General features: G+C 36.5%; 1 protein-coding gene across 1 annotated transcript in view; it reads left to right on the forward strand.

Annotated features, from left to right (window-relative positions):
* The first annotated feature begins 872 nt into the window (after positions 1 to 872).
* Positions 873 to 13,743, forward strand: part of TMEM209 (transmembrane protein 209) — a 31,891-nt gene continuing 19,020 nt past the window's right edge. Inside the window, exons 1-6 of the mRNA XM_016213382.2 lie at positions 873 to 888; positions 1,819 to 1,955; positions 2,079 to 2,137; positions 2,978 to 3,109; positions 3,618 to 3,856; positions 8,321 to 8,519. Coding sequence (XP_016068868.1) covers positions 886 to 888; positions 1,819 to 1,955; positions 2,079 to 2,137; positions 2,978 to 3,109; positions 3,618 to 3,856; positions 8,321 to 8,519 — 769 coding nt within the window. The 5' untranslated portion in view covers positions 873 to 885. The remainder of the gene's footprint in view (positions 889 to 1,818; positions 1,956 to 2,078; positions 2,138 to 2,977; positions 3,110 to 3,617; positions 3,857 to 8,320; positions 8,520 to 13,743) is intronic.

The following is a 13,743-nucleotide window of genomic DNA, read 5'->3' on the forward strand; positions in this document are numbered from 1 at the left end:
ATGCACCTGCCCAGTAAAGCACCTGCCCAGTAATGCACCTGCCCAGTAAAGCACCTGCCCAGTAATGCACCTGCCCAGTAAAGCACCTGCCCCTAATGCACCTGCCCCTAATGCACCTGCCCGCCCTCCCTGGGGCTGAGCTCCTCCAGGCAGCAACCAGAGAGGGCTTTTACTTTTACGTCTCCTTATGGTTCAGTGGCACACTGTAGGCGTTTTTATTTGTTAAATAAAACCAAACAACTCTATGATGAACTTTTCCTCGGGATCAGTAGTTCTTCCAAAGAAAATGCAGGAAATTTAAAGATTTTTTTTAAAAAAAAAACCTCAAAACCACTAGCAACTTTTAACAAAACACGTTTCAGTTTTTTTCTTGTTACTGCTGCTCCCTCATTACAGGGATATTTAAGAATTAACATGGGGTCAGGACACGATTTTTTTTTTTTTTTTAAAACACTAATGTGAGAAATGCTTTGTCATTGCTGATGATGTCTGGACACTTTACAACGTACTCTATCCTACAGATCAGCCCCTCTACTGAATTAAACGAAAACGTGAGCCCATAAATACCCTAAAGAAGCTAAAATTACATTAATATAGAAACTTAGCTTCTTATAGTTATTACTTTACACTGAGGGTTCAGAACCTTGACCGAATCGCTCTTCCTCAGCTTTCTCCCGGCACCTGAGAGCCAGCGACAAATCCGAGAGTGTTTCCCTGGTAACGCATTCAGCCCCCGTCCCTCCCCCACCCTCCTCTTCTCGCGAGAAGAGAGAGCCCGTTCTTCCGGTTATGTAGACCGGCAAGCCGGTCTCATTCGCCCATTCCATTGGCTTCGCGCATGTGCAGTAGAGAGTGGCGCGAGTCAGCGGCTTCCGGCCGAAGATCATGGTGCGTTTTCGGGGTCATTTTTGTGCTTTCTGGACGCAGAAGGCACGCGGGCCGTGGGAACTCCGCGTCTGTGGATCTGCCGAGAGCTCAGCCGGGGCGGGGGGCGTGTGGCCAGGTGTCCCGCCACCCTTAGAGGAGCGGAGGAAAGAAGCAACAGGGGTTGCTAAAGTTCGTACAGGAGAGTCAGGGAGGGAAGTTCGGTGGCCTGGGGAATTTTAACTCCGGCGGGAGCGGGAGGGCACTCCCCTGTACTCTGGGATAGGACTCCACAGAACTGGAACACATCTTACACTTGTAAGCAAGAGAGGCGGCCTAGCAAAACAAAAGAGATGTAAATCCCAATGCAGACCAAAACTGAATGCATTCTTCGCCCCACTCGCCCTCATCCCTCTCACATGAGTACTGGCCCTTCCAAAACTTAAATAAAAAGCAAAACTCAGATTTCTGGCGTGTATCCGTCAGAGTGCAGAGTTAAGATCATAGGGATTAATGGTTTCTGCATAAGGCTTTGGGAGAGTCTTTGCCTATGGCTTAAATCGAATAATTGCTCCCGAAACTTGGTATTTTGAGTTTCTTAGATTAGCCCTTGGGTTAGTCCTCGTGACATATTTCAAAAACACAATACAGAGTAATTGCAGACATAACTACCAACACTGAGTTGGAAAATAAGACATTTTTAATTATTGGGAGTATGAACTTGTTTCCTGAAGTGACCAGCCACTTCTTTGTTGATTACAACATAGTGTCAATGAGGTTATAATTTAGGGCTCCCTTTTCATACATTAATATTAAAATGTAAAAAAATGTGGAAAGATTTTAAAGATGAGGAAAACTATGTGAGTTTTTACTTACTGTTATAAAGGACACAAGTGTGGTGCCTTAAATGGAGTAGTTTCTTTTGATTAATTCTTGTGCTTTTTGTTTGAACAGATGCAAGGGGAGCCAAACCCTAGTGCTTCTCTTATTGACAGAACTATCAAGATGAGAAAAGAAACAGAAGCTAGGAAAGTGGTTTTAGCCTGGGGACTCCTAAATGTATCTATGGCTGGAATGATATATACTGAAATGTAAGTTAATTAGAAAAAAAATTTTTAAGAGGTCAATGGTTGGTTCCATAGGTTTGTGTTTGTTTTGATTTTTGGTGTTTTTTGTTATTGAAGGACATTGAAAAGCCTTTCTAATTTTTTCAGGACTGGAAAATTGATTAGTTCATATTATAATGTGACATATTGGCCCCTCTGGTATATTGGTAAGTAATTTTCACTGTGATTTACAGTTACTACCAATGAAAAACTGCATTCAAGTTTAATTCAACTTAGTATCCATGCCTTCATTCAACAAATATTTGAGTGCCTACTTTGTTCCAGAAACAACGCAGCAGGAAGGGAACCAAGTCCCTGCTCTCTTGGAAGGAACTTTCTAGTAGAGGAGACAATCAAATTACACAATACAATGCTAGATGATAATGAGTTCTGTGAAGAAAAATAATTTGGGGGTAGTGAGATTTGTATTTGTTACTCTCCCTGAAATGCCTTCCTTCTCTAATTTTTCACCATTCAAGACTAATCAGATTTCTACAACAATGACATCTTCCTCAGTCTCCTTGTTCCTTCATGTCTGCTGTCTGCTTCTGTATGCTCTTCCGAAGTTCTTGGGTAATAAGAGTCCTTGTGGCCATTAAAGGAAATGCCATTGTCTAATACACACATTAATGTAAAGTCTGTGGTAGAAGTGGTGTGGAAAGTGGAAGAGCAAGAATTTTGGAATCTTGATACCCGAGTTGGAATCATGGCTTCAATAACTGGCTCTGTGCTCCTGCAAAAAGTCACTTAATTTCCTACAACGATTGATTGATCTTTAAAATGAAGGTGAAAATGTTAATTGTACAAGTTTTAAGGATTAGTGATAATATTTTGAAACTCACTAGTAAGTACTCTACACGTAAAAGACGTTATTAAGTGGTAGCAGTTATAAGAAACAAGTTTTCCATTTGTTGTTAATTTGCTAAAGTCTATAAAGAGTTTTGTTTCCCCCTTTAAATGTTCCACTACCACCCTTTTTAAAAAAGTTATTTGTTGTTCTCTTACAGAGCTTGCCCTTGCATCTCTCTTCAGCCTAAATGCCTTATTTGATTTTTGGAGATATTTCAAATATACTGTGGCACCAACAAGTCTGGTTGTTAGCCCTGGACAGCAAACACTTTTAGGGTTAAAAACAGCTGGTAAGTATTTTACATCTTTTCCAAAGGTAGGGGAAAGGTTGGCAATAACTCTTTCTCAGTTTAATTTTCCTTTTCCTAGACTCAGCTGGAAGGGACTTAGGCCATCTGGTTCAAATATATTATGTAGGTCTACAATAAATTGTCTTACGACCAATAACTATCACTCCTATTTGTATAAATTAAATGGAACTTGCAATCAGTAGCCTCATGAAAGTTTGTTCCATTGTTTAATTACAATTAAAATTAAATTACTGATGCTTGCTACTAATTCCTTATTTTTAACTTTGTGGAAATGGTGAACAACTAATTTGTATCTTTTGGTAATAATACTTTATGTAATTTAACAACCAAATTATTGTTTCCCCTTTTTCTGAAGAAAAAGATTCAGTTCATTAAATCTGTTTTCATAGAAATTTTATTTATATATATATACACACACACACACACACACACACACACACACACATTTTCTTTATTTGACATTTATTTATCTATTTATTTCTTCTAGTTGTACAGACTACTCCTCCACATGATCTGGCAGCAACCCAAATTCCTCCCTCTCCACCTTCTTCAATTCAGGGTCAGAGTGTGTTGAGTTACAGCCCATCTCGTTCACCCAATACCACTCCTAAGTTCACTACCAGCTGTATAACTGGATACAGCCCTCAGCTACAAGGTCTGTCATCAGGTGGCAGTGGTTCTTATAGCCCAGGAATGACCTACTCACCCATCAGTGGTTATAATAAGGTAATGACTCCTTTCTCTTGGCCAGTCTCTTTTCTCTTAGAATTGGGAGGTACCTTGGCAGTCTAGTGAGTCGAAACTCATTTCATCAATGAAGAAATTGCCCCTTTAAGAGCCAATAATAAGCCCAGATTTTCTAACACCTAGTTAGAAGTTCTTTATACCACATCTTTAGTGAAAGAAAGATGTAGCTTTTGCAAAGATGATGAACTGAGGTTCACCATCTAGGATCTTACCACAAGGTCTTTAAGACAAGTTAAAATATGGTAATTTTAGTTTCCTTTACTCATGTTTCCCCTCTTTGCTTCTTTATGTGAAACTTTTGTATAACCTTATAGAATTTTAATGCTTTTCATCATGTTAGAGTATCTTCTAAACATCTTCTAAGTTAAAAACTGGATTATCATGTAGTTTGACTCGAGTGTGGACACACTCCACTGGATGATTAGAAATCTTCATTCCAGCTTCCACTGTACAGTGGGCTTTTGTTCTGATTTTTAGACTTGATAGAAGCAAAATTGACAAATTTGAAATTGTGACTCCTGCCTGAAGCATAAGACTAAAAGAGGGGCATGAAAAGGGAAGTGGTCACATTTTCAGACGCTCTCACCAGTTAGACTAACCTCTCTATAGCTACTAGTTAAACGAAGAATGTCTGGAAATGAAATCTATACAGTCTTCCCTTACCCTTTTATGTAATACTTCTTTGTAATGAAATTCCATAATATTGATTACCCAATAATAATTTTGGCAAGTAATACAATTTAGAAAAATGTGTACAAGTTACATATTATGAGAAAAAATATATATAGTGATAATTCCTAACCCATAGGTAAATATGACTTTTTAAAATAGTTTTAGTTTGTTTTCATGAGAAAAGTACTATATAATCATTATAGAAAGTTAGAAAATTAGAAGAAAGATTAGTCAAGTCCTGTCACTCAAACAGTATTAATGCCTGCTTAATACTCATCTAGTGGGCATACCATAGTTTACTCTTGAATATTTAAGTTATTGTCATTTCTTAAAAACTATTACTCTGTACTGAATACGCCTGTACATGTAAATTCATAACATTGCTTAATTATCTTTTTTCAATAAGGTTGTAACTTTGAGCACAAGATTATGTGTTTTATTCATCTTTTTTTTCTTAGCATAGTACATGATTTATAGATGCTGTATAAGTGTTTGTTGAACTGAAGTAATACCTTGGAAAAGTTAATAAAATAATTATTTTGGGGGGAGAAATGCCAAAATCAACTGTGAAGTAGAAAACCTAAATAAATCAAGGAAGAAAATTTTATTTTATTTTTTTAAATTTCTCTTTATTATTGAGAGTATTACCGGTGTCCACTTCCCCCCCCCCATTGATCCCCTCCACCCTGCACCCCCCAGGCCTTCCCCATACTATTGTCTGTGTCCATGGGTCATGCATTTATGCATATAGGTTCTTTGATTAATCTCTCCCCACCCACTCCCCACCCCCACCTTCCCTCTGAGATTCCTCAGTCTATTCCATGCTTCTGTCTCTGTTCCGTTCATCAGTTTATTTTGTTTATTATATTGCGAATATGAGTGAGATCATGTGATACTTGTCTTTCTCTGACTGGCTTATTTCACTTAGCATAATACTCTCTAGTTCCACCCATGCTGTCCCAACTGATAAGAGATCCTTTTTTACAGCTGCATAGTACTCCATGGTGTAAATGTACCACAGCCTTTTTAATCCACTCATCTATTGATGGGCACTTGGGCTGTTTCCAGATCTTAGCTATTGTAAATTGTGCTGCTGTGAAATAGGGGTACATAAGTTCTTTCTGATTGGTGTTTCGGGTTCCTTAGGATCTATTCCTAGAAGTGGAATCACTGGGTCAAATGGCAGTTCTATGTTTAATTTTTTGAGGAACCTCCATACTGTTTTCCATAGTGGCTGCACCAGTCTGTATTCCCACCAGCAGTGTACTAGGGTTCCCTTTTCTCCACATCCTCGCCAGCACTTGTCGTTTTTGATTTGATGATGGCAGCCATTCTGATAGTTGTCAGGTGATATCGCATTGTCGTTTTAATTTGCATCTCTCTGATAATTAGTGACTGAGCAGTTTTTCATGTTTCTTGGACATCTATATGTCCTCTTTGGAGAAGTGTCTATTTAAGTCCTTTGCCCATTTTTTAATTGGATTGTTTGTCAAGGAAGAAAAATTTTAAACCGTTGATCAAATACATCCTCAGAATACATGAGGGCCCTGAGGTTTTTATCATTGTTTTTTTTTAATTACAAAAAAACACTTCTTAAACATTTGACTATGAAAATTTTCATATGGAAATGAAGGGACTAGTACAATGAACTCCTGTGTATCACCCATCTTCAATAGTTACTAACATTTTGTTACTGTATGAACAGATAATTCTAATCCAATAAAACATGTTAAAAGTATAAACTCTAGGGTCAGAAAACTGGATTGAAATCCTGGTATGATCTTGAGCAAGTTACCTAAACTCTCATATCTAAAATTAGTACAATAATAATATTTACCTATTATTAAGAGAATGAAATAAGGTCATATATATTAAGCATAAAATATTATGCCTCTTGAGCAAGGATAAACCAATTAATGAAACAGTAGCTCATATATAGTTGTAGTGTATAAGGATTAATATGTTCATTGGAATAAAAGAGAAATCAGTGTGGAAGAGGATTAACTTTCATTCTCAGGCAGCATTAGACAGTGTTCGGATTTGTTAATCATGTATTATAACCAAATATAAATTGATCATGAAACCCTAGCAGAAAAAAATTTACAAAGTACTGGACTCAATAGTTAAACTTAGTGCAACATTTTTGTTGAAAAGAGTATAAAAATGTTCATATGCTTTAATCAGATCGCTTCCTAAAGGATGTTATCAAATTAAAGATTTATGTACAAAGATGTTACTCATAACAATTACAGTAGCCAAAAATTGTGGTCAATCTAGATGTCTAGAATAAGAGAAGATAAAAATAAATTATGATATATTTGTACAATGAAATACTATATAGCTAGTAACAATGATATTTCTAAAGATTTTAATTAATTTTTAATCATCACCCAAGGATATGTTTTTATTGATTTTAGGGGAAGAGAGAGAGAGAGAGAAACATTGATGTGAGAGAAAAACATCAATTAGTTGCCTCCTGCATGGGCCCAGACCAGAGATTGAACCCGAAACCTAGGTATGTGTCCTGCCTGACTGGGAATCGAACCCTCAACCTTCTGGTGAACGGGATGACACGCCAACCAACTGAGCCTCCCAGCCAGGGCTATAAAGGAATTTTATAGGAAAATTCTTAGTTAGCTTTAAATAAAATGGGGATATAAAATGAAAAATTAGACAGTATTGTGTTATTTATGTGAAAAAATATATTCACATAGCCATATACATCTAAAGATTCAAAAATACATAAAATGTGGAAAAGGATTATATTATCTCTGGGTGGCAGAGTTCTAAATGTGACTTTTTTTTTTTTCATACTTTTTTAGTTTTTTTAAAACATGCATATATTACTTTTTAAAAAAACTAGTCTTTATATTCAGAGCAGTTTTAGGTTCCCGGCAAAATTGAGAGGAAGGTACAGAGATTTCCCATGTGCCCCCTGCCCCCACACAGGCACAGCCTTCCTGACTCTCGATATCAGGCACAAGGGTGGTACAGTTGTTACAATTGATGAACCTACACTGACACAGCATTCTCACCCAAAGTCCATGATTCACATTAGGGCCCACACTTGGTGGTGTACATTCTGTGGGTTTGAATAAGTATATAAAGACATATATCCACCATTGTGGTATACAGAGTATTTTTACTGCCCTAAAAATCCTCTTGCTCCACCTATTCATCCTTCCCCCAACCTCAGCTCCTAACAACTGATTTTTTTTATTGTTCATGGTTTTGCCTTTTCCAGAATATATAGTTGCCATTGTACTGTGTGTAACCTTTTCAGATTGGCTTCTTTCACTAAGTAATATGCATTTAAGGTTCCTTTATGTCTTTTCATGGCTTCATAGCTCCTTTTAGTGCTGAATAATATCCCATTGTCCAGATATACCACAGTTTGTCCATTCACCTGCTAAAGTAGGTTGCTTCTGAGTTTTGGCAATTATGAGTAAAGCTCTTATAAACATCTGTGTGCAGATTTTTGTGTGGATGTAAGTTTTCAACTCCTTTGGGTAAATACCAGGAAGCACAACTGCTAGATCATATGGTAAGAGGATGTTTAGTTTTGTAAGAAACCATCAAACCGTCTTCCAAAGTGGCTGTACCATTTTGCATTCCCACCAGCAATGAAAGAGAGTTGCTGTTGCTTCACATCCTGGTCAGCATCTCGTGGTGTCAGTGTTTTGGATTTTACTATTGGTGTATTACGTTTTGAAAGTCAATATCAAAACAAAAGTAAATTTCAATAAAATAAAGTTTTTTAATTTTGTATAGTTGGCAAGCTATAGTCCCTCCCCTCCTCCATACCCTACCACCGTGGGACCAGTGGAGAGCAGTGGATTGCGATCTCGCTACCGTTCTTCACCCACCGTCTATAACTCCCCTACTGACAAACAAGACTACATGACAGACCTACGAACTTTGGATACTTTCCTTAGAAGTGAAGAAGAGAAACAGCATAGAGTTAAGCTGGGTATGTATATTTTTTTTAGGTCTAATATATATATATTTGGTGTCACTTTACATTATCCTATAAGCTATTATTTTCATTACTTTGATTACCCATATATAAATGTTTAAGTCTTTTTTACTTGTATACCTTGTGTAGCTTAGGAGAGAAATACATTTTGTTTTTATATTTTATGCAGTTAGAGTTCACCAAATTTAAGAAGTAAAATACAACTGAACTGAGAAATCTTGAACCTTTCATCTACATTAACATTGAAAGCTTTTTCATATAATGTAAGTTATAATTTTTGTTTAAAAGTTTAGGCTATCAAATGTTTTTGAAGTGGTGCATAGCAAAGCTCTTTGAAGCGATAGTTGTCTCCTTTTCGGTAGAGCTTGGGAAGGTTGGGGTGGCCAGGAAGGATGTAGGACAGAGCATGGATTTACGCTAGAAGTACTGCTATTTTTCAGAACATTTTAAACTTATCTTTAGTTTACCTTGGGAAACAATGTTAGAAAATGCTAATCTATTTGGGGTGGATTTGATTATTACAAAGTCAATTATTTGACACCAGATTAGGTTATTGAGCAGGGTAATGATTTTTCCCCCTCAGGAACTTTCACAGAAAGCACATTAGGTGCTAAAGCATGGCCACAATGAGGAAGCCAGTTATTGGACTATGGCTCTTTGTGTCACTTTAAATCTCTCCATTGATTTTTAATATAATTTTGCCTGGAATTGCCACAAATGTCAAAGAAACAAATCAGTGTTATCTTGTTATTTGTTGATACATGCTTTTTCTTTTTAAATTTTGGAATAAGTATACTGAAAATTATAGGGTATAATATGAAGAATAACCTATTAACCCTCTACATACCTTTGTCATAGCCAGAGTTTTTCTGACTTCCATTTTTATTTCTTCTTTGACATATAGGAGTTGTTTGGAAGTATTGTTATTACTGATTAGTGTTGCTTTTAATTTCCAAATATATGAAATGGAAGGCTAGGTTATCTTTTTTCCTGTTCTCTAAACTGATTGTACTGTGGCTATAGATTCTGATCTGTACCCTATTGATTTTTTTGGTATTTTTTTTTCAGGCTTGCATTTAGGACTGCTGTGTGATTACTTTTTATAAATGGTTCTTGGTATATTGAAAAGAATGTATAGTCTCAAATATTGGACTCCATATTTGTTCATTTAGTAAGCTTTTTGATAGTGTTCTTAAATTTTTTATATTATTAATTTTTGTCTGCTTGATCTATTAGTTACTAAGGAAGTGTGTTTAAAACTCCCACTCATTGTCTCCCATTAAATGTCACCTCATAATTCCATCAAACTTGCTAAGTATCTATGAGATATGTTAAGTGCATGTAAACTCAGAATTGTTAATATCATTCTGGTTAATTACTCCTTTTATCACTTAGGCTTTTTGCCTTCAAGAGTATTTTGTCTGACATTAACATAGTCTTCATTTGGTTAGCATTTTCCAGGTACATCTCTGTTTATACCTATACTTTTAACACTTCTGTGCCCATAGGTTTTAGTTAAGTATTTTATACAAATTAATTTGTAAATAATTAATTTGGTGGGGAGCTACTTTGAGACTATACAAATATCCTCTTTCTCATCAGATTTTGACTTGCTAGTTTTAACATCCTTTTGAGAATATTTTCAAAATTAATTATTACTATGCTGGTTGTCATAGTGGCTTTCTAATTCTGTCATTGTTTTTTGTTTGTTTGTTTGTTTGTTTTGTTAATCCTCACCCAAGGATTTTTTTCCATTGATTTTTAGAGAGAATGGAAGGGAGGAAGGGGGTGGAGAGAGAGAAACATCGTTGTGAGAGAGACACATCCATTGGTTGCTTCCCACACGTGCCCCACCAGGGCCAGCGATCAAACCTGCAACCCAGGTATGTGCCCTTGACCAGGAATCGAACCTGTGACCCTCAGTGCACAGACCAGCTCTCTAACCACTGTGCACACTGGCCAGGGCTGTCATCGTTTTAATATTTACCTCTTCTATGTTTAACTTTTTTGTGGTAAGATATACATAATATTTATCATTTTAACCATTTTTAATTGACTTTATTGGGGTGACATTGGTTAATAAATTATATAGGTTTCAGCCCTGGCCTGGTGGCTCAGCTAGTTGGAGCACCGCATATACCAAAAGGTTGCAAGTTCAATCCCTAGTCGGTGCATATGGGAGGTAGCTGATTGATGTTTCTTTCTGGCATAGATGTTTCTCTCTCTCTTTCCCTCTCTCTCTCTCAAAAAAAGTGATCGGGTAAAGATTAAAAAATTTTTTTTATAGGTTTCAGGTGTTCAGTTATATAATACACCAACTGTATATTGTATTGTGTGTTCACCACCCCAAGTCAAGTCTCCTTCCATCACCACATTTTGACCATTTTTAAGTGTATAATTAATTCAGTGTATTAAGTACATTCACATTGTTGTGCAACCACCTTTCATATTTATTTATTGGTGTTCTGTAAAATGGATCTTTTTCTTCTTCTCAATTATGTAATTTATTTTGATGGTTAGATTGTCTCAGATTTGGCTAGTGGGCCTCTGGCTTCTGTGTTCTTTGGACATGACACTATCATTCTTTGAGCACTTATTTTTTTTAACTTTCCTGCACCAGACTCCTTTTGTATTTTTTCTGGCTAACTAGCTCTAGAGTCAGTCTGTTTCTCTAAGGGCTATAATTGCTCTTAGTGAAGAATAATATTTAGAAATTAATTCTGGGCATTGGATATACCATGTTAGTGGGATGTCATTACTCTAGGTCTTCTCAGCAGACAGCTAGGAAATATATGTATATACATTCACACACACGCACATCTATATGTATTTCTACATCCATCTATCTATATGAATCCATCAGTTGATTCTTGAGCAACATGGATTTGAACTGCATGGGTCCACTAACGTTTTTTTTCCTTCAATAAAAATGTACAGTACCGTAAATAAATTCTCATGATTTTCTTAATAACATTTTTCTCTAGCTTACTTTATTATAAGAATACAGTATATAATACATAAGACACACAAAATATGTGTTAATTGACTTTTCATGTCTCTTGTTCCTGTCAACAAGAGACTGTTAGTAGTTAAGTTTTGGCAGAGTCAGAAGTTATACATAGATTTTTGACAGCATGTGGGGAGGAGGGTCGGTGCCTCTAACCCCCACATTGTTCAAGGGTCAACTGTATGTTCAAAACCATGGTTCATACTAATACCCCAGTTCCAATCTAGCTGTCCTGGGTTTATTCTAGCCTCTTCTCCCTTTCCGTATTTGTCACTTTCTCCAGTGGTGAGAAACCAGGCACTTGTGTATTCTGCCTCACACCCACCTTTTTGCTAAAGAGCCACTTCATCCCTAAGTACTTCACATGCATCTCCTAAGAACAAGGACATTTTCCTTTCTACCTGCAATATGATTATCAGACTTAAGATACTACCATTATTCATATTCACGTTTCCTACAATTGACACAGCGGTGACCTTCGGAGCTTTTTCCCCCCTTTTACTGATGCAGGATCCAGTTAAGATTCATATATTGCATTTAGTTGTCATGCTGCTTTTGTCTTCTTTAATGTAAAACATTTATGGTTTTTTCTTTGTTTTTGTGTGTGTGTTTTATGACATTTACATTTTGAAGAGGTCAGGCTAGTTGTATTGCACATTTGGATTTATGTGATCATTTTCTCATATTAGATTCAGTTTAAATATGATTTTTGGCAAGAATACAACTTAGGTGGTGGTGTATACTTTCCAGTGTATTACGTCAGGGGACACATGATAATCTTTTTGTTCCTGTATTGGTATCGTTAAATTGAATCACTTGGCCAAGGTGAGAGCAACCAGATTTCTCCATAATAGCTTTTCCCTTTTGTAATAATTAATAATCTACAGTGTGATTCTTTGAGACTTGTGAATGTACTCTTCCCCCCACCCTTTAAACCAGAGGTTTTAGCTAGCATCCATTGATGGTCCTTTTCCAATAAGTTAATACAGTGGTGGTTTCAAAATGGAAGCTTTCTAGTACTTCCATTTCTTCTACATTTAGTCGTTTGACATTCTTTTATAGAGAAGTTTCTGGTTACCCTTCACTCCACAGTTTGTTTTAGCTAGTTTGGATTCACCGTTGGTTCTTTCTTTAGCAATGTCTAAACTGCCTTTTAATTAACTAATTGAGTTTTTTTAATTTGTATTTTTTTCATTTTTCAGAGTTTTATTTGGTTCTCTTTCAAATATGCCTGATTTATTTAGAGTATCTTGTTTTGTTTCTGTTTTCAACTCTTCTTCCTATCTTAGTCACTTTAAACATACTTTTAAAAAGCCTCTGTCCAATAGTTCAGTTATCTAAAGTTTGTGGAGATAAAATACTAACATTTTTTTGTTTTGTGGACTCACGCTTTGAGGCTTGTTTCCTTGTGATTTATCTATTTTTTTGTTTGTGTTTTTGGTAGGCTCGTCTTCAGTAGAGTTTTATCTGCTTTTTTTTTTATCCTGGGAAAGCTGGATGGAAGCCTTGTTTCCCCCCAGAAGTTTTGTATATGACTCTGCCAGATCCCTAAGGAATATCATTAACTTTGAACTAACATAAGTAATGTTTAGGCTTGAAGGATTAATCTCCCAACAGCCTAAAACACACAAGCTTCCTTGTTATCTCCTGGTGCCAGTGGTCAGATTATTTTCTTATCCACTGAGAATGTGGCCCTTTGAGGTTCCTGGCCCTGTGCCAGGTACAAGGGATGGAAGTTAGAGAAAGGTCTCAATCCAACTCTCTACCTCTTTGAGGCCTACATCTTCATTTCCAGTTTCCTCTTGGCCACTGAAATCCAAGGTGATAGGTTTCCCAAAGCCTTCAAAATTCTCCAGAGTAGCCACACTATCAGCTTACACACTGGCCACTCTGATTTTCAATTCCATCTTCATTTCTAGCCATTGGCTTTTCCTCTTAACTTTTTACAAGCTCCATTATACATTGAAACAAGGTGTTTTATTTTAATAAACAGTTTTAGATATATATAGTGGGAGATATTTCAGGTTACCTGGTTTGTTATGTTGCCAGAATTCAAAATTTCTTTGTGTTTTGATCCTTAGTCTTTGGGGTTCTCCAGCTACAGGTTTTGTCCGCTCTGTTGTGGGCAGTGGTCATTACAGAGAGGCCCTGTGTTACCACTGCTTGCTGTATATATTTGGTTTGTTCTTTGGCTAATGCACAACAGATAGT

This window comes from Miniopterus natalensis, chromosome 10 (genome assembly GCF_054644295.1).
Source record: "Miniopterus natalensis isolate mMinNat1 chromosome 10, mMinNat1.hap1, whole genome shotgun sequence".
Taxonomy (NCBI): domain Eukaryota; kingdom Metazoa; phylum Chordata; class Mammalia; order Chiroptera; family Miniopteridae; genus Miniopterus; species Miniopterus natalensis.